The 17,770-nt window shown below is 54.9% G+C and overlaps 1 protein-coding gene across 4 annotated transcripts in view; it reads right to left on the bottom strand.

Moving 5' to 3' along the window:
- Positions 1-221: 221 nt before the first annotated feature.
- The window catches only part of Itpkb (inositol-trisphosphate 3-kinase B), a 96,429-nt gene continuing 78,880 nt past the window's right edge, over positions 222-17,770 (bottom strand). For all 4 annotated transcript variants that reach the window (XM_006974191.4, XM_076548085.1, XM_076548087.1 and 1 more), the window contains 6 exons: positions 13,417-13,516; positions 11,915-12,128; positions 7,012-7,216; positions 4,895-4,996; positions 3,731-3,802; positions 222-3,414 (listed from right to left, as the gene is read on the bottom strand). In XM_006974191.4, the coding sequence (XP_006974253.1) occupies positions 3,199-3,414; positions 3,731-3,802; positions 4,895-4,996; positions 7,012-7,216; positions 11,915-12,128; positions 13,417-13,516 (909 nt within the window). In that variant the 3' untranslated portion in view covers positions 222-3,198. The remainder of the gene's footprint in view (positions 3,415-3,730; positions 3,803-4,894; positions 4,997-7,011; positions 7,217-11,914; positions 12,129-13,416; positions 13,517-17,770) is intronic.

The following is a 17,770-nucleotide window of genomic DNA, read 5'->3' as shown; positions in this document are numbered from 1 at the left end:
AAAGACTCCTTAGAAAGAATGTTTCACATTTTTTGCAGATTAGAGTATTGCCCTATCTGACAACCACTAGGTCATCATAACTCTTCTGCGGTAGTTGAAGGGTGTGTGTGTGTGTGTGTGTGTGTGTGTGTGTGTGTGTGTGTGTGTGTGTATGTGTGTGTGTGTGTGTGTGTGTGTGTGTGTGTGTGTAGGGTGAAGGCAGAAGAATCACATTATGCTAGTAGTGGTCTCCAAGGCCTTTATTGGGAAGGGGGAGAGCATCTACAGTTGACTGATGGGCACTGGGCAAGGGATGTAACAGTCCCAAGGGGAGAGGAATACAGAGGAGGAGAGCCAGCCAGGGTGCAGGAAGGGCCCTCTCCTCCCAAAAAGGCACTGATGGGTGAGCACCCTGGAGCAGGGGGTGGGGCCTATACACACGGGGTTGGCAGAACACAGGCGGTCTCGAAGCTAGATACAGCCAGCCAGGGGTGAACAGCGTCGTTGAGGCCACAGCTGCCGAGGGCTCCCACAGACATGAAGGAAAGGCCCCCCAAAGGCAGGCAGAACTTAGGAGGAGCAGCCCAGCCTTTCATCTTAGTGTTTTGTGCAATTAAAACAAAAACAAAATAAATATAACTTACACACACTTCTTAAAGGGCACTAAAGTCTAGTCTGGGGAAAGCGGCTGAAGCCAAACCTTGAGAGTGTGCAAAGCAGGGCTGACCACCAAGAAATCTGGTGGCCCAGGAGCGGGAGGGCTCCGTGGACCCACATCTGTACATTGGTGCGTGTAGCCTGTCCCATGTCCCAGCACCTGCGTAGCCAGGACCTTGGGGGGCTCCACCAGGACTGTGCACATGGTTTACCAGACTGCTAGAGGTTCTGGGAAATTCCATCTGCGCTCTCTCCATTCCAGGGGGGCAGGAAGGAAGGGGGACGATGGTTTGGGAGATACTGTGTGGGTGCTAGCATGGTAAATACAAAACCCCAACGAAGCAAAGCACCCTTGGTAACAGAATAACCCTAGAGAGATGCCTTTCCACGCTACCTACAACACATTCAGCACTAAGCGCTGTCCAGGACTGCCCTAAGCTCTTGCTGACCGGCAGCCAGTCACAGTACCTGAGCACGTTATTGTGACAGGTGACTCCTTCTTAAAGTGCTCGGCGAACTATGTTCTCTTACATACGTTAAACTGGTTCCCGGCATTTTTGTTCATAGCATAGTTTGCTATCCTGGGATAGCAGGAGGGGAGTTTTGGCCAGATCATAGCTACAGTCTCTTGGAATTAATGATGCCCCTTTCCAGCATGTACAGACCCCAGGGTCCCCTCAGGGCCCCCCCGGGGCAGCTACAGCTGCAGAGTCCCAGAGCTTGCTGCCCGGTTGCTTCTGCCCTCCCCTCCCCCACTCCAGGCTGCCTGTCTTCCCAATCATGTGCAGTCACAAGGTCTGGGCTTGCGGATGGGGGTGCGGGGTGGGGGTGTGACCTTTAGAAAGTCAGCCCACACAGGAGCTCACCCCATCTGAATAGGAGCCAGGAAGTTTAAATGGGTTCCTTTTTTAAAATCTGTACTTATACATCCTCACGGGTCCCACCTCCCACCTCCGCCAACTGTCACTCACCCACCAGCGTGAAAGGGGAAACACATGGGTCACATGGGCCAACAGTTCTTCTAGAAGACCAGGGAGCTAGGGTAGGCGGCCCAGACGACCACCCCTGCCCGCAGCTATCTTGACAGGTGTGTCCACATTGATCTACCCCATTTCCCAGTCATGTCCCCAAGCAGTGCCTGCTGGCCTGGGACCCAGAAGAACACCCTGTACATGTGATCCAGGGTCTCTCAGTAAAAGAGGCTCCGACAAGCCCAGAGGAGCAGAGGACAGCTCCAAACGGCAGCAGAGCTGGAGTTGGGTCTTTTAAAAGTCACACAAATCGTACACTCTTTTCAATCAGGTCACTTGCCTCACAGTTGACGTTTGGTGATTAACAATGGTCCCACCTCACACCCCCCATGGCCCTTCAAGCAGCTCAGGACTCCAGGAAGGAGAAAGCTTGGGACAGCCCTGGGCACCCCTAGGAACCCTGGAAACTACCTACATGACATGGAGAAACATTGGTCTAAGCCCTTCAAGCTGGAAGAGCAAGGAACTTCAAGGGAAATTTAGAAATCACCGCAGGAAGCCCAGATTCTGCTTCCCTAAGGCCTGGTACAGCCCAGACTGTTAGAGGTTCCCCCATAGAAGGACTTGGGGTACGGAGGTAGGGGTGCCTGATTGCCAGGGATTTGAAGGTATGAGAGTACCTTCTGCTCCTAGGTGTGGCAGGCTCTCCAGCTGTTGCCGATCCCTGGAGGCAGGTGTGGGCCTTGAGTAGAATTCTACCCAGCTCTGGACTTTTCCGAAGCATTAAGCAGTGGCCCTAGGAGGTGGATTCATCCCTGGAGCTCAGCTTTGCAGAACGACCCCTTTGATTCATGGGCAGTGGTCCCAGACGGAAGAGCAAAGTTCTTTAGAAACAGTCACGCTGCTCCCCGTATTCCCGGCTCCTAGCCTGGCCTGAATCCCAAGAGCTTATAATGCAAGCGAGGTGGGGTCCTGATTTAGCAACTCTAGAAAATCCACACAGTGTCCCTGGAAGCTGGAGCCCCTCACTGGAGGATTCTTTGCTCATAAGTCACATGCAGATCTCCAGAGGCTGTGTTCCCTTCCTCCCAGAAATCAGGACCCTGGCCTGGCTTGAGGGGGCCCTGGTGGGAGGCACCAATAGGCCTGTGTATACTTGATGGCACCAGCCACCAGGGGGCAGAAGGGCTCCACAGGTAGCCAGTCTGGGCCTGAACTTTTGAGGGGTCTTCCAGAGGGAGGCTCAATCTCTCAAGACCCTCAACAGCCAGAGAGCCCATGGCCTCTTAGACCCACGCCAGCTCTAAGGACAACGGACTGTACAGGATGTGGGGCCTAGCTCTGGGTAATTCTCTTCCAGAAGGTAGTTCTATTTAGAGAGAATTAGAAACGCCACCTCCAGGCCCTTGTGTGGGAAGGAAAAAAAAAAAAGACCTAGAAAAATCTCTTTTCTTCTCCAAAGTGTCCTGTAGTGCAGATGGGAGGCTCTGATCAGGGTGGGCGCTCAGAGAGGAATGAAGGAAGAATTAGGGAGACGGGAGAGGCAGAGGCAGCAGGCAAGGCAGCATGGGTAGGCAAGGTGGTGGGGGCCTCAGGTGAGTGGGCTACCCTGGGACATTTCTGTCAGGATGTCGATGAGGTTGTTCAGCCCTGAGAGGTAGCCATCCTCCCGGTTCCCCTCCTGCCAGGGGATGTCATGTTGGAGGGTCTGGCCTTCCGGGAGGGGTGTGGTTTTCCCAAAGTCGATCATCCACACCTTGGCTTGCTCCTTCTTGTCATGGATAAAGAGGAGTGAGCTGCCAATGACCTGGAGGGAAATAGGACTGTGAGAACGGAAGCCAGGAATCGGAGCCAGGACTGGGGTGGGGCAGGATTGGGAGGAGAGGAGGTGGACGGACATGCTAGGGCCAGGAGGAGGGAGAGGAGTGGGGCTTGGAGGGGGAGCAGGGCTCGGGGGAGACACAGCTGGGGTACTTGAGAGACTAAGAAAAGCCTGGGGCTATATAATCCTGAGGGAGACTTGGATCAACAATTTCACTTCCTGCTGGAACTGGGAGTGATGGTGAGGGGTGTCAGTCAAGCAGGCAAGGCGTGGCTGTCAGGCTGAAGGCTCAGTACCCTACCTCATGGCATTTGAAGAAGGGAGAGACTTCCAGGGTTTCTCGAATGGCCTTCAGCCGGTCCCGGTAGGCGATCTGAGGACAGAGATGGTCACAGTTTCACATACTCTGTGTTGGGGTGGGGCCGTGGCGTCAGATCTATTTAGTTCATCGGGGTCACTGAATTGCAAGCAGCAATGACCTTGTACTGAACACTCACTCCAACCTCACTTAGCCAAGCTGAGCTCTGAGTTACACCTTTCCCAGAAGGCTGTGTGCCCCTCAACCTCCTCCATGAGGGGGCAGCCAATCCCAGCATGCCAGTCAACAGTCAGAGCCCAGAACTGGTTGCCATGGTAACTTCCTGGCCCCTGACTAAAGACAGGGTCAGGGAAAAGCTACAGTATCTCTAGAAGAGTCCCCTCCACAGAGCCTTAGAGATGATCTTCCTGTGTTAGCAACAGGGCGCCTGATCATCTACAAAGGGCCAACTCTGTGAGTCTCATCACCCACGACTACAGGGAAGCCCATATCACAGGGGGCCAGCAGTGACACAGGCAGGCAGGACAGGTCAGCAGTACCCTGGAGTCCCTAGCAACAGCTATCAACCCTCCCCTGGAGTCCCTAGCAACAGCAATCAACCCTTCTTGGAAATGCAGTCTGTGGCATGACTCTGAGGGTCTGAAATGCTCCGGACAGATGCCCAGGAACCAGAGGACCTGGTGCTGCAGACCTGCATGCTGTGTGCATGCCAGCCTTACAGGTCTGGGCCTGCAGGCAGCAGGAAATGCAGGGACCTTCTTCTGTGTCAGGCCACCTTAGATGTGACCTCCCAGCTCTGCCTTTCTCTACCTGTGTGTCCTTGACCTCCCAAGTCTCCTTGATTGTCAAATGGAGACAAGAATGTCTGCTTGCTTGTCCTCATCAGAGGGCTTCTGAGGGGGTTTGAAGGACGCTCAGTCCGACCCTCAGCCAGCAGGCTATGTGCTAAAGAACTCCTGCTTTGACAGGGAAGGGCAGTGTGCTGGGACAGAGTGACTGACAGCCCAGGAGAGTGAGTCAGTGTTCCCCATGCTTCCCTGAGCACCCATGGGTTCTGGGGACAACCACATCTCCTTCTGGGGCTAGCGTCTCAGCAACACTCCTGTCTTAGGTTTAGCTAGGTTTGGACCCCCAACCCTGACTCACCAGGATGTTCTGGTTTCCTTTAGTGAATTCTCGGAAGGCCTCGGTGACCTGCTCTCTTGTTTTGGTCTTCTTGAAGTCACGGTTCACAGAGCCATCTTCCTTCTGCGGAGGGAGCCACCCAGAGGGAGTCAGCAGAGGGCCCATGGGACGGACAGCTCATGATCATGACCCTCACGCTGCTCTGTAGAGGTGTCAGGTGCTCAGGGATGGTACAGCGAGGCAGGTGCAACCAGGCGATTGTCACCTGGCACAGGAGAGCCTGTCCTGGGCCCCAACAGAGGAGTCACAGAGCGGCACCAGACCCCTGGCCACACACTACTTTAGGAAGTCGTGATGGTGTGAGGGTATCTGAGACAATGGAGAAGCACCTGTTCTAAGCAAGGGCAGCAGGGGCCCAGGATGACTGAGGGTGTCACTTCCTGCTCAGAAGCTTGGTCCCTGGACCAGTGCCTCAGTGCATCCCATTAGTGTGCTAGCAGCCATCTGGATGATCAGGCTAACAGTCACCCTATCATAGGCTTGTGTTCGAGTGACTCCCATTTAAGAGTGACCCAAAGTGACCCAATGGTCATGGTGCTGGCCATTTTTATGGTATGGCAAACAGAAGCTGTAAAGTGTCTCTAAGGGAAAAGGCAAAAAAGAAATGTGTGTGTGTGTGTGTGTGTGTGTTTGTGTGTGTGTGTAAGCATATATATATATATATGTATGTATGTGTATATATGTATGTATATATTGTATACACATACATTCATATTAGTTCCATAGTTTCCGGACATTTACTTTGGGTCTTGTACTGCACAGCAGATCGAGGGAACAGTATGCAGATCCCCCCAAAGCCAAGGTTGGAGCCTGTGTGGCTGCACCCCTACTCCCTCACCCACCATCTCCATGTTCTGAGCTCAGCACGCCTTCTGCTCAGGTAGCCTGGGCAAGTACACAGAGCTCTGCTCTTCTGAGACAAAGGGGGAGAAAGGGTGGGGTCCAGCAGGAGCCCCGACATTTGCACCTGTCCACCTCCAGTTGGGAACAGGTGACAGCTATCCCTTCAGGGAGGCTCCCTGCAGGAAAACAGAGAGCAGCTGGGTCTGAGGGAGCCGTGGGGGGGATGGCACCTCAGGGGAGCCTTCCTCACAGGGCCTCCCTGCTGACCAAGGCAGGGGAGGTTAGCAAGATGACGGTGCGTGCCGTCAGCCCCTCACAGCCAGTGGATGCTGCTGGCTGTGTGATGCCACGGCCCGGAGCACATCGTGCCTGGGTGAGAGGTGCCAGGGCATGCTGACAGACCACCGATGGAGAGGACATGTGTGTGTGTGCGTGTGCGTGTGTGTGCGTGCGTGCGTGCGTGCGTGCGTGCGTGTGCGTGTGTGTGTGTGTGTGTGTGTGTGTGTGTGTGTAATTTGCATCCAGTCTGAGAGCTGGATACTGCCAAGAAGGAAAGACGGTTTCAGAAGATGCGGAAGGACAAGTGACTTTCTCTGTCCCCACTGGTGACCACAGGAGCTCACATCTCCACACTCTGTGAGAGAAGGCTGTAGGAGCTGTCCCTCCAGATCTACCCAACTCTGACTCCATGCTGGAGAGGGGGCCAGGCAGACCACGCCTGGGCCGAGAAAGGGAGGACCAGGGCCCTTGAAGGGACTGCCACCCGAGACAATGAGGAGTCTGTATGCCCTCTCCCTGCTCATAGTTACGGTAGTTAGGGACATGGGCCGGGCCATAGGGACAAGGACAGTCTTCTGAGACCCTTTTCAGGGCACCCCAGAGGGAAGGATGGAGGATGAGTTTTCAAGGTAATCCCAGGTAGCCACCAACCTCTCCTTACTGGAACTTCACTGGCAGTGAACCAACACCTTTCCTGTGGCAGGTGTATAAGCTGGCTCCTACGTAAGGTTCTCTGCACAGCCCTACAAATAAGCCAGCTCCACCCCAAGGTCCGGTGGCCCTTCACAGCCAGTCCACCTGCACCTCCAGCTGCAGAATGGACCAACACCCCTGAGGCTGGCTGTCCACACTTAGGCCTGCAGAGGTGAGCCTCACAGACTCCAGCATCCCGAGGCCCTCATCACCACTGAGAACCGAGAGGCCTCAGCATCCCCAGGCCACACCTGAGCTCTCACCTTAATGCCCTCGATCCTGAAGCCCAGGGTAGCCGTGGAACTGATAGTTTCTCGCCACTGCATGTAACGCGGCTTGGTCACAGCACGCTGGGCTTTCTCCTCCTCAGTGGGGGCCTCGGGGTCCACCTCAACCATCTTCTGGTACATGTCCTTCCGCAAGCTCGGCTTCTTCCGGGCCTTGGTGAGTTCTTCCTCCAGGTATGTCCTGCACGGGAGATGAAGGACTTGAGGGCTGGGTCACAGCTCCCTGTAGCCAGGAACTGTCTGGTGAATGAAGACCCTGAGCTGGCTGTGTCTGGTCCCAGGACAATGGTCAACACAGCAACATCTAAGATGAGGTATGTCTATTGGAGAGCCATGCACTGTTTGAGCTGATTTGAGGGAGGGTGTCCCCAGTGCTCCCAGAGCACCTTGATGCTGGCACTGTGAAGGCCTGATAAGCTCAGGAGCCCCCTCCAAAGGGCCTTTTCTAGGGTCAGCAGAAGGAAGATGTCAGAACAGTGCTCAGTTTGTGGAAAAGAGACAGAGGGCGGGGTTCCCCTTGGAACTCTGTTGTGCCCTCGCTGCCTGGAAAGCACATTCTGTCCTTTCAACCCGTCTCCCTGTCCTCATGCAGCCTGAGGCTGAGCTGCATCTCTGGTTTTTTGCAGCAGGATTCTCCTAAGCACCAAAGGCAGCATAAAGTGGGAGCAGCAATGACCTATGATGGAGAGGGAGCTGTGTGACCTATGATGGAGAGGGAGCTGTGTGATCTATGATGGAGAAGGAGCTGTGTGACCTATGATGGAGAGGGAGCTGTGTGATCTATGATGGAGAGGGAGCTGTGATGACCTATGATGGAGAGGGAGCTGTGATGACCTATGATGGAGAGGGAGCTGTGTGATCTATGATGGAGAGGGAGCTGTGTGACCTATGCTGGAGAAGGAGCTGTGTGACCTATGATGGAGAAGGATCTGTGTGACCTATGATGGAGAGGGGGCTGTGTGACCTATGATGGAGAGGGAGCTGTGTGACCTATGCTGGAGAAGGAGCTGTGTGACCTATGATGGAGAAGGATCTGTGTGACCTATGATGGAGAGGGGGCTGTGTGACCTATGATGGAGAGGGAGCTGTGTGATCTATGATGGAGAGGGAGCTGTGTGACCTATGATGGAGAGGGGCCTGTGTGACCTTTGATGGAGAGGGAGCTGTGTGACCTACGATGGAGAGGGGGCTGTGTGACCTATGATGGAGAAGGAGCTGTGTGATCTATGATGGAGAGGGCTGCTCAGGGCTCTGTAGCCCAGTTGTGTCTCAGAGATAAAAGTGCCACACCAGGTCACTGAGCCTCTGATCCTGGGCAGACTAAGAAAATACGAATTGCCTCATGCTCTTCCCTTTGCCGTAAGTAGTCTGCAGGCCAATGGGTGAGACACTATCTCCTGGGGGAGGTGACAGGCAGAGACAGGCCAGGCTCAGAGCAGCCTGGAGTGGAGTCCTTGGTCCAGAACTCTGGGGACCAACCCTGGCCCCAGCACCGCCCTCACAAACTCCCACCACCACCTTCAACTGGAAATGTGACTCACCCCAATCCCCCCCACCCCCCGCCCACCCCCGTGACAGCCCGCCCAACTGTGTGCATGCTGCCCGGGGCCCTCATAATCAGCAGTCAGCTGCAGGATGGGGAAGTGGGCCCCTTGAGCCCTGCGTGGGTGTAAGCTGCCCTCAGAGGCACCCTCCCTTCCCCCTGCGCCCCCCCTTGCCCCGGCACTGTCCCAATACTCCTCTCCACATCTTTCCCAGAATGCCAGTCTGGGTCCCAGAGCAGACCGAACAAAAATCTACATCTTACAGAGGAGAGGATTTCAGATTTCATGCATTGGTGTTTGTACTGAGAGAAAATTCCCAATTCCCTGGGATATACGTGTGTAAACAGGTCCTGGTTATTTGGGAAGACTGTAAGGGGGGTGCATTAGCTCTGGTTGGGTACTTGCATGCATACACATCCCATGTACTTATGCATACTCATGCACACAGCACACCACGGTGCATGCAGATACCAAGTTATCAGTGGACCTGGGTACCGTGGGGGAGGAACTCATGCCTCACACTCCTGAGGGTGCAACACAGGCCTGCCGGGCAGGCAGTGGCCACACTTCTGCAAAGAGTCCTCAGTAGTTTCTTAAACAGGAAGCAGACACCAAAGTCACAGCCCTGTCCACATGGACCTTTCTTCAAAGGGGCCCCCACAGCTTCAATTAGGCAGAGTCAGTTTTTCTCAGGCACTGAAGGGGCCTTCTAGGAGGATGTTTCCAATGGATCCTAGCCGGGCAATAAGTCTATTAGAGGAATCATTGGTACCTATCACTGCCCTGCTGCCGAGGGAATGCTTGAGCTCTATCCCTTGTAGGGGAGTGGAGCCCTGCTCATCAACTTCTAGAGTCCAGAGAATGAATCTGGGGCCACAGAGACCCATTCCCTGATGGCCAGAATCTGGGAGAGAGGCAGAAAGAGAGGTGGTAAGTCCACTTATTGGGAGACCAATAAGTGTCAGCTCAAGGTGAGAACAGCTTTTCTGGGGCCCAGGGGCTGGAAGTCAGCCCTAGGTCTGGATGACAGAAGACAGTGAACGGGAAGTTATCAGTGCAAAGATACCTATGAGCAGGGTGAGCACCTGTTCACTTGGAGCCAGGTCCCTAGAAACACCCTGGCTTAAGATGCCTCCAGGGTCCACATGGCTTTCCTCAGTACCACCAACTCTCACCCAACATGACTAAGTCTGGCCCTGCTGATGGGCCTTCCTACCAATTTTGCAAGCCTCTGCCTCATGCCCTGAGACTTGGTGCTTGACGAGGACCCATGCCCCAGCCTCTTCCTGCAGCAGGGGAAATCCATGCTCTCATGATAACCGTGGACTGCTTGTCTCAATGCAAGCACAGAGGGCTGTGTTTGGGAGAAAGCCACAAGTTACGGACCAAAGAGGACTAGCCTGCCACTCCAGGGAGCTCTGTGGAAACTGGACCCCTGGCATCTCCACGGAAGGCAGACCACGGTTGAGGTCCTGGTGTGCCGTCCATAGGCCTGGGTACATCTGTACTATGTTGCCACCTAGGAAGCTATCCCTGGAGACTCCTGCTCAAATGATAGCATAAGCCTCCTGGACTCCCAGTGTGGCTGGCTGTGGGACGTGCTGGGACGGCGTACATCTAATACTGTGCTCAGGGCATGGAAGGCCCTTAGGGTTTGTGTGGGGGGAAGGTATGGCTGGGGTGAGTGCTGCTTCTGGGGAGACCTCCCCTTCCTTAACACCCATGCAGGGTGGGGTTAACTAAGCCCCTTTGGATAGAAGAGCTCTGAGGTATGAAGAGAGAGAGGCTACTAGGGTAGGGACAAGGGAAGCCTGAGGGGATGGGTGGCCCGTCCCTGCAGGGAGCAGCCAGCCACACAAAGCAGACGGCACAGGCAGTGCTAACTTTCAGGTACAGCTGGACATGTCTGGGCACCTGCAAGAATGCCTAGCGGGACTGTGCATCTGCCCGCTCCCCTCTCCGGCAGGCAGACTGAGCCCTGCTCTTCCCATGTGGGAAGGAAGGGCGGGGCTTCTGTGTGAGTGGTCATATACTAGTGCCTCGTGGAAAGAATTTTCTGGAGACAGAAATAAGATAGCCAGAGATCTGAGGCTGGGTGGTGGCTGCAGGGGCGTTCTGCTTTCTCCCTCACGCACCCTAGCTCCTTGTGGGCCAAAACATCTAGGGCTTTGGAATGGAGGAGGAGGCAGCCGGTGATGGAGAAGAACTAATAGCAGGGCCTGTGTTTCTCCATGACCCCATCTCTTCCCCGGGGACAAGGGAGAGGGACATGTCTTGGCCAGCTGGCAGGGGCTGATTTTAGGACAGAACTCCCAGGAGGAAGGAGAAGGAAAGAAAGGAGCCGTGATTGGCTTAACCGGAGTACACTGAGCTCTTCCTTCTTCTCGATATCATCATATAAGACACAGCATTTGATGGCTCAGTTGGTAAAGTGCTCGCCACACAAACACAAGGACCTGAGTTCAATCCCCAGAACCCACTAAAAAAGTAAAGCGTGGTAGTATGCACGTTAGCCCAGTGCTGGGCAGATGGGGACAGGTGGATCCCCAGGGCTGGATGGCCACCCAGCCCACCGAATCAGAGAAGCTGAGGCCGTGAGAGACGTCTTAAAAAAGAAGCTGGACAATTCCTGAGGAACAAGACCCAAGGTTGACCTCTAGCTTCCATATGCACATGTGTACACAAAGCCACACACTCGTACACACCCACCCACGTGCTAAAGAAATAGATCCGCTGGACTATTCAAATCAGATACAAGCTTCAGCTCTGAGCTCAGTCCACTGTCCAGCGTAGATATCTGCAGCCCAAATCAGGCTCTCTGGGGTGGACATGTAGTACTGGAAACTTCAGAGGCTGACATCCAGGAGGTAGGGGAAATGTCCACTTCTGCTGGAGGCTTTATGGCCCTCCAGACTCTGGAGTTTTCTGCAAGTCACCTCAGGCCCACCCACCACCTGCCACAGGGACCTCTGAAGCTCCCCGACTCCATCTAGAGGTGCATCCTGGTGACAGGTCTTTTTTTTTAAACCAGCATGTGCTACAAGCCAGCTCTGCGGTCCCTCTCCATTCCTGTCTCCCCTGCAGTTCACTTAACAGGAGGTCATTGTCTTGCTTCCTCCCTGCTGACTACTCACCTCACTTGAGGTCCCCACCTGACTAGACCCCTTCTGCCTGCTCCCCGAGAGGTTCAGCACCCAGCCAGGGCCCCTGCCCTGTCTTCTCCAGCTCACTAAAGAGAAGAGAAGCTCCCAGCCTGGCAGAGCCAGCATCCCCGGGTCCTCTGCACAGCCAGGAGTGACGGGGGAGGGGCACATGCAGCAAGAAGCCTGCCTCACCTGATGCCCATCTTGCAGTCCATCACGCAGGGCGAATCGAAGTCAGCCAGCAGGTCATCCATCTGGTTGTAGCGTTCCCCATCCTTCACCACGTCCCCATGGTAGGCTGGCACGAAGGGTCTCAGCACGTCAGCCATCAGCCGGTCCAGGCAGCGCTGCTCAGATTCACAGTGCTTCTTCAGGATGCGGCCGTTGGCAGCGGCCTTGAAGCTCCCTGCAGAATAAGCAGGAGGGGGGCCTCTAGCCTCAGTGGGAACCAGGGATAGCTGGGATTGCCCCACCCACCCCCATCTCTTGCCACAACCCCTTGGGAGCTGCATCAGGACCATCTGCCCTCCTGCTGCAAGATACGACAACCCTGGCTGAGCTGAGGGTTGACGGTGTGGCCATCTGTAGACAAGTGCCTGAAGGCAAATGGCTTTGCGTCCTGGTCACCTGGTCACTGACTGCAACTCTGGCTGCTCCCTATCCGGCTCCAAGCTCCTCACAACCGAAGTTATCAACAGGACCGTGCATAGTTCTACCCACTCCTCGGTATTACTATGAGCACCCCACCCCCACCTCAGGCCTACTTCTTAACCAAGCAGGTGTCCCTGAGTCTTGGGAGAAAAAGCTCAGTGCCTGGACAGGGGGCAGAATGGGCACAGCCCGTCTGGACAGTGCTCCTTCGGAGCCACACCCTCAGGGAGTATTTACAAAGGGCGTCCATCTATGTCTTGGTCTAAGCCTGTGTTGGCCTGAAAAGACCCTGCAGCAGGGCCACGAAGTCATGAGAGCTGTGGAGTGGCTGGCCATGGAGGTGTCCCCAGAGGACAATACATGATAAAGGGCTCCTCCATCTGGGGCCCAGCTGACGGCTGGCACCTGGGTGGCTGGAGGGTGACTTGGCGGCGTCTCCTGCCGATTCAAGTTCCCTCCTGGTAGAGGCTCCATCTCCACTAATACTGGAGCCGCTAGGACACGGTGAGGCAGGCCCACCCCGCGGCCGCTCACTGAAGTGGTTTAGCTGCGCCTCCTTGTCCAGGATTACAGAGGGTAAACAGACTATAAAGAACTGATCTGAGACCGTGTTAGTGAGGCAAACTAGGGGAGAGGCTGGGAGACAGAGAGTGGGAGGATCAGGGACGAGGCAGGTGGGATGGATGTGTTCTTGGGGACAGAGTGACAAGAACTTTTTTTTTTTTGGTTTTTCGAGACAGGGTTTCTCTGTGTAGCTTTGCACCTTTCCTGGAACTCACTTGGTAGCCCAGGCTGGCCTCGAACTCACAGAGATCCGCCTGGCTCTGCCTCCCGAGTGCTGGGATTAAAGGCGTGCACCACCAACGCCCGGCCGTGACAAGAACTTTGGAAAGTTCTGTTGTCCACGGGCACTTACAAGGCATTGGAAAGGCCACACCTCCTGCCAAGGTCTGCTCTAGGGCTGTTGTCTCCTGGAGCATCCTGCACCAGCCTTCCCCTCCCACATGCACCCGGGACCTCCCTAGGAGAGCCGAGTCCACTACCTGCATGTCCTGCCAGCTGGATCCAGGGGTACTTCTTCTTGAAGGACATGACAAAGGGGGACCACTGCACCATATTCTTTATCTTCCTCCATGACTTGCTCTGGAAAAGCAGCAAACAGAGAGCTCTGGGTGAGACGCCGCCGCTGCCGCGTTCTGGTCAGAATGAATTTAAAGCAAGGCGACTCCATGCCCATGGCCACTGTCCCTGAGGGGCCGCACGCACACCTCGGGCGCCCATAGGTGGGCTCCAGACACCTTGCTGGCTGTGTAGCAGGCACAATCAGTCACAAGTAGCTTTGCCACAGTTTACAAACAGGTTGGACAAGGAGCTCGAGGGATTTCTTAGGGGCTGCTCAGGTAGGTGAAGGAGGCAGGCAAAGCTCCCAATTCAGGGCTCTTTAACCTGGACCCTTCCTCAGCAGGGAACAATTAGATCCATATCCCTCCTTTTCACGGACCCACTGCCCCCGGTGCTTTGGCTTTTTCATCTGTCTAGTGAGGGGCAGACAGCTGGTCCACCGGGTTCTCGGGACTCATGGATACCAGGACTCTGGAAAATGGCCTCCTTGTACCAAATTCAGTGATCTCAGACTAGAGGGGTCACTGTCACCAGCAGCTAGGTGTCGCTGCATATTTTATCTGTGGATGCTATGGTAAATTAGCGCTAATGAAGAAGCATTCCACAGAGGGGCCATTCATAGATGATTGCCGAGTACCAGGTGGGATGGTACACCTGGAGTCCTGTCTATTCAGGAGGCCAAGACAGGAGGCTCACCAAGCCCCAAAGCTTGAGTCTAGGCTAGATGATGCAGTGAGATTTCCCCAACTCAACACACGTGAGCGCACGTGCATGTGTACGTACACACACACACACACACACACACACCCCAAATCACCTTCTAGGGAAATAAGGGTCTGGAGGTTGTCCAGCTGAGGACAAACTCTGGAGAAGATAATGACAGCCAGATGTGGCACAACTGGAACCAGCTGGCTGGCATGGAGTCTGGAGAGAGCGGGAGGCAAGCATGTGCAGGAGGTGACCAGGAAGCAGGGAGCGAGCATGGGCAGGTGAGTGTGATCAGAAAAGTGAACCCCCAAGTTCCGGGGGTTCCAGAGTCTTTCCACATCTGAGATGAGAGGACCAGCAGCCTCCACTGGGAAGCACCAAGAGCAAGGACCGTATGGCCAAGGCCAGGGGGTCCTAGCATAGCGAGACCAGTTGCAGGCTGGTGGAATATTCCACTTGGAAGGAGCATTGCGCATTTGTCCCAGAGACCCTGACATTCAGGGCTGACCTCGAGTTTTTAAGCAGCAGCTGTGCTAGGCAGTATCAGAAAAGGCAGTCTCCTTGGCTGGGGCCAGGCAAGGGAGAGGCTGCAGGGAGTCTGTACATCCTTCTTGCTTGTAGGAGTAGAGACAGATGACAGGGACAGACACCCAGGACCTCACGAACATCCTGGGAAGTACAGCAGCCATCAGCAGCCCGATCCACTCCCCTCAGGAGAAGCAGCTTTCCAGGCCTGGGGCAGTCTCTCCTCCAAGCACTTTCATGTGGGAAGCCACTGTACCAGGAGAAAGGTTCCAGACCTCTTGTCCCTGCTAGGACAGGTGACAGAGAGGAGAGGAAGGCACCTACAACCTGGACGAGTTCCATCAAGGGACTGGACTGCTTAGCCCTGGTTCTCTCCCGGCAGAGAGTCTACCTGGACTCAGACCACCAACCCAGGCTTTGACCGTCCCACGTGGCTTCAGACGCCTCTCCCTGAGTGGGAGAGTGTTTCTCAGGTCTGTCCTTTGTCACCTCCTAATCACTACGGCATCTACACAGCCTCTGTGGACCCTCCCTGAGTGTCCCTCAGAGCTCCAATGCATGACAGGCCCTTCTGACCTCTGACCATGTGACTCTGAGGAAGCTGGCTGGGCTGACTGTGGTCAGCTCTACCGCCTCACTCACTGGCCTGAGTCAGGATGATGATGAGCCTAACGGTGTCACTGGGGATGCCGAGTATGACAGCGCAGGGGACCCACTGCCAGCTGGCGTGGCTTCTGTCACACACACTCACTCCCCCACCCAACCGGTGGCAGATGGCAGGACTCACGTCAGCAGACATGCAAAAACAGTCCCAGCCAGCACAGGGCTGCTGTGTGGGTGCTTGTGACCGGCTGGGGTCCTGTGGCCTTGTGCTGACCTTCACGACGTCTGGTGGTGACAGGAACATCTTTATCTGTGTCACAGATGAAGCACCCCAGCTTCAGCAAGTCATTTCCTCTGGTCCAGCAGTTCTGAACCCGTAGGTCACGACCCCTTCGGAGGGTCAAACGACCCGTTCATAGGGGTCGCCTAAGACCATTCTGCCTATCAGATATTTACATTACTATTCATAACAGTAGCCAAATTGCAGTTATGAAATGGCAGTGAAAATAGTTTTATGTCTGGGGGTCACCACACATGAGGAACTGGATTAAAGGGTCGCAGCGTTAGGAAGGTTGAGAACCGCTGGTCTAGTCCATTCTCTCCCTTGCTGGTAAGAATCAGGCCACACTGAAAACCTACAATCCATCTTCTGTCCACAATGACAGCTAACACTGGGGACAGGAGACAAAAACAAGGAGGGGATTCTGTCTGCTCCCTCAGTAGGGGACCCCGGAGCCTTTGTAATGTGCCTCCATTTGCCACCAAACCTTGGTGATGTCCTGTTCTGGGGCTGGTACCCTTCCAGCACCGTCACCAAGTGACATGAAGTTTACATCTGCCGGGTATGAGCGGAGCTGGTGTGCGCTTGCGGGCTCCGGAAGGATGTGTGTACGCACTGTGTGCATGGGAGCTCACTGTGGACAGGAGGGTGCCACAGCGGAAGCTGGTATGTCCACCAACTAGTGAGGGGACGCAGGAAATGAAGCCAGCTAAGTCACAGGCATGAAGCCTTCAGCAATTCTGTAAGCGACTTGGGCTGAACCAATCCCTGGATCGTTGTCCTCTTGGTCGAACCAGACCTGGCTGGGCCTTGCTCTGTATCCACATGCGGGCAGGATCATTTCTTACCCAACCAGACCTCGGGTTGTACAAGGAATAGGAAGGTCCTGACTTGTCCAGTTAAATTTGGATCAAAAGGATCAGAAAGCAGCCAGGTTAGGGAATGCGGTTTTTAAAACCCCCAAGATGCACCAGAGCTGTGGACAGCCCCTGAGAGTTGAAATGGCTGAAGCAGCCCGAAATTAGTCTGGACAGCTTCACAGCTTGCACCTTACTGGAAGCTACAAAAGTATCCAGAGAACGGGAAGAGGGGTGTGTAGCGGGAAGGAAACCAACCAAACAAAACCCCCAAAACCAAACAAACAAGCACAATAACAAAAATACAGGAGGGCCCACAAACCTCAGCCCTCTTCACACCTGAGGTGTGGGTGTGTCATGGGGGGGGGAGGGGGGAGAGAGAGAGAGAGAGAGAGAGAGAGAGAGAGAGAGAGAGAGAGAGAGAGAGAGAGAACAAGCAGCACACGCCAGCAGCAGGGCAGTTCCACACCATGCTGAGCTACAGGCCACCGGATCAGCGAGCAGGAGAAGGGCAGCTTAGCGTGCTCAGGGCAGCCATAGCCTGACTCACGCTGTCCTTTTTCCTCTTTGCCATGAGCTTTTTCTGCCTCCAAAGCAACTTGGGCTTCTACTTCCGGAACCCAAGCCACCTTGGGTCTCGCCAGTCCCTCCTCTGGCACCCCTGTCTTTTGGTAGAAAGGGACCCACTGTATGGAGGCCCCAGGAGAAAGCCTGGGCAGGACCTGATTCTGTACGTCTGTGTAGGTTTCAGGGGAGGGGGGCAGTTTCCGGGGTCACGCCACCCTCAGGCATCTGCGGATAGGCTATGGGGATGTAATGCCTTAAACGAACAGGAAGGAATCGTCTCCAAGAGTGGCCAGTGTCTTTTGCAAAGCAGTCAGAAAAGGAATGGGGGGATCACGGGATGTGGGGGGCTCTCGCCGACCTCTTTCAACGGAGCTATCGGCAAGGGCTTGGCACAAAATGGAAATGGAAGGCCCCTTGTCCAAAATGTGGTAGGGCTGTCCAGGCAGGGAAGGCGGTGGAATGTGACCTTTCCAAGGCCAGGTAGGCACGGGCTCTGCTATCAAGAGCCTCAGTGTACCCATGCCCAGGCTGTTGCAGGGAAGTGGACCTCCTGGAGACAGCCGCTGCTGTCTGTCCCTGGTGGATGCTTGCCTGTCTGTCTACTCTCCTTCCAGTGCCTGATTGATGAGTCCTCTGCTGAAGTGACAAGCTGTCCCCACCATCAGATTTTGTCTGAACACTGCCTAGATCCTATGGTGCTGGACTATTTACAGAGGCAGGGTGCTGGAGCTGAGC

Source organism: Peromyscus maniculatus, chromosome 11 (genome assembly GCF_049852395.1).
Source record: "Peromyscus maniculatus bairdii isolate BWxNUB_F1_BW_parent chromosome 11, HU_Pman_BW_mat_3.1, whole genome shotgun sequence".
In the NCBI taxonomy this organism is placed as follows: Eukaryota; Metazoa; Chordata; class Mammalia; order Rodentia; family Cricetidae; genus Peromyscus; species Peromyscus maniculatus.
This window is presented reverse-complemented; position numbering and strand designations above follow the sequence as displayed.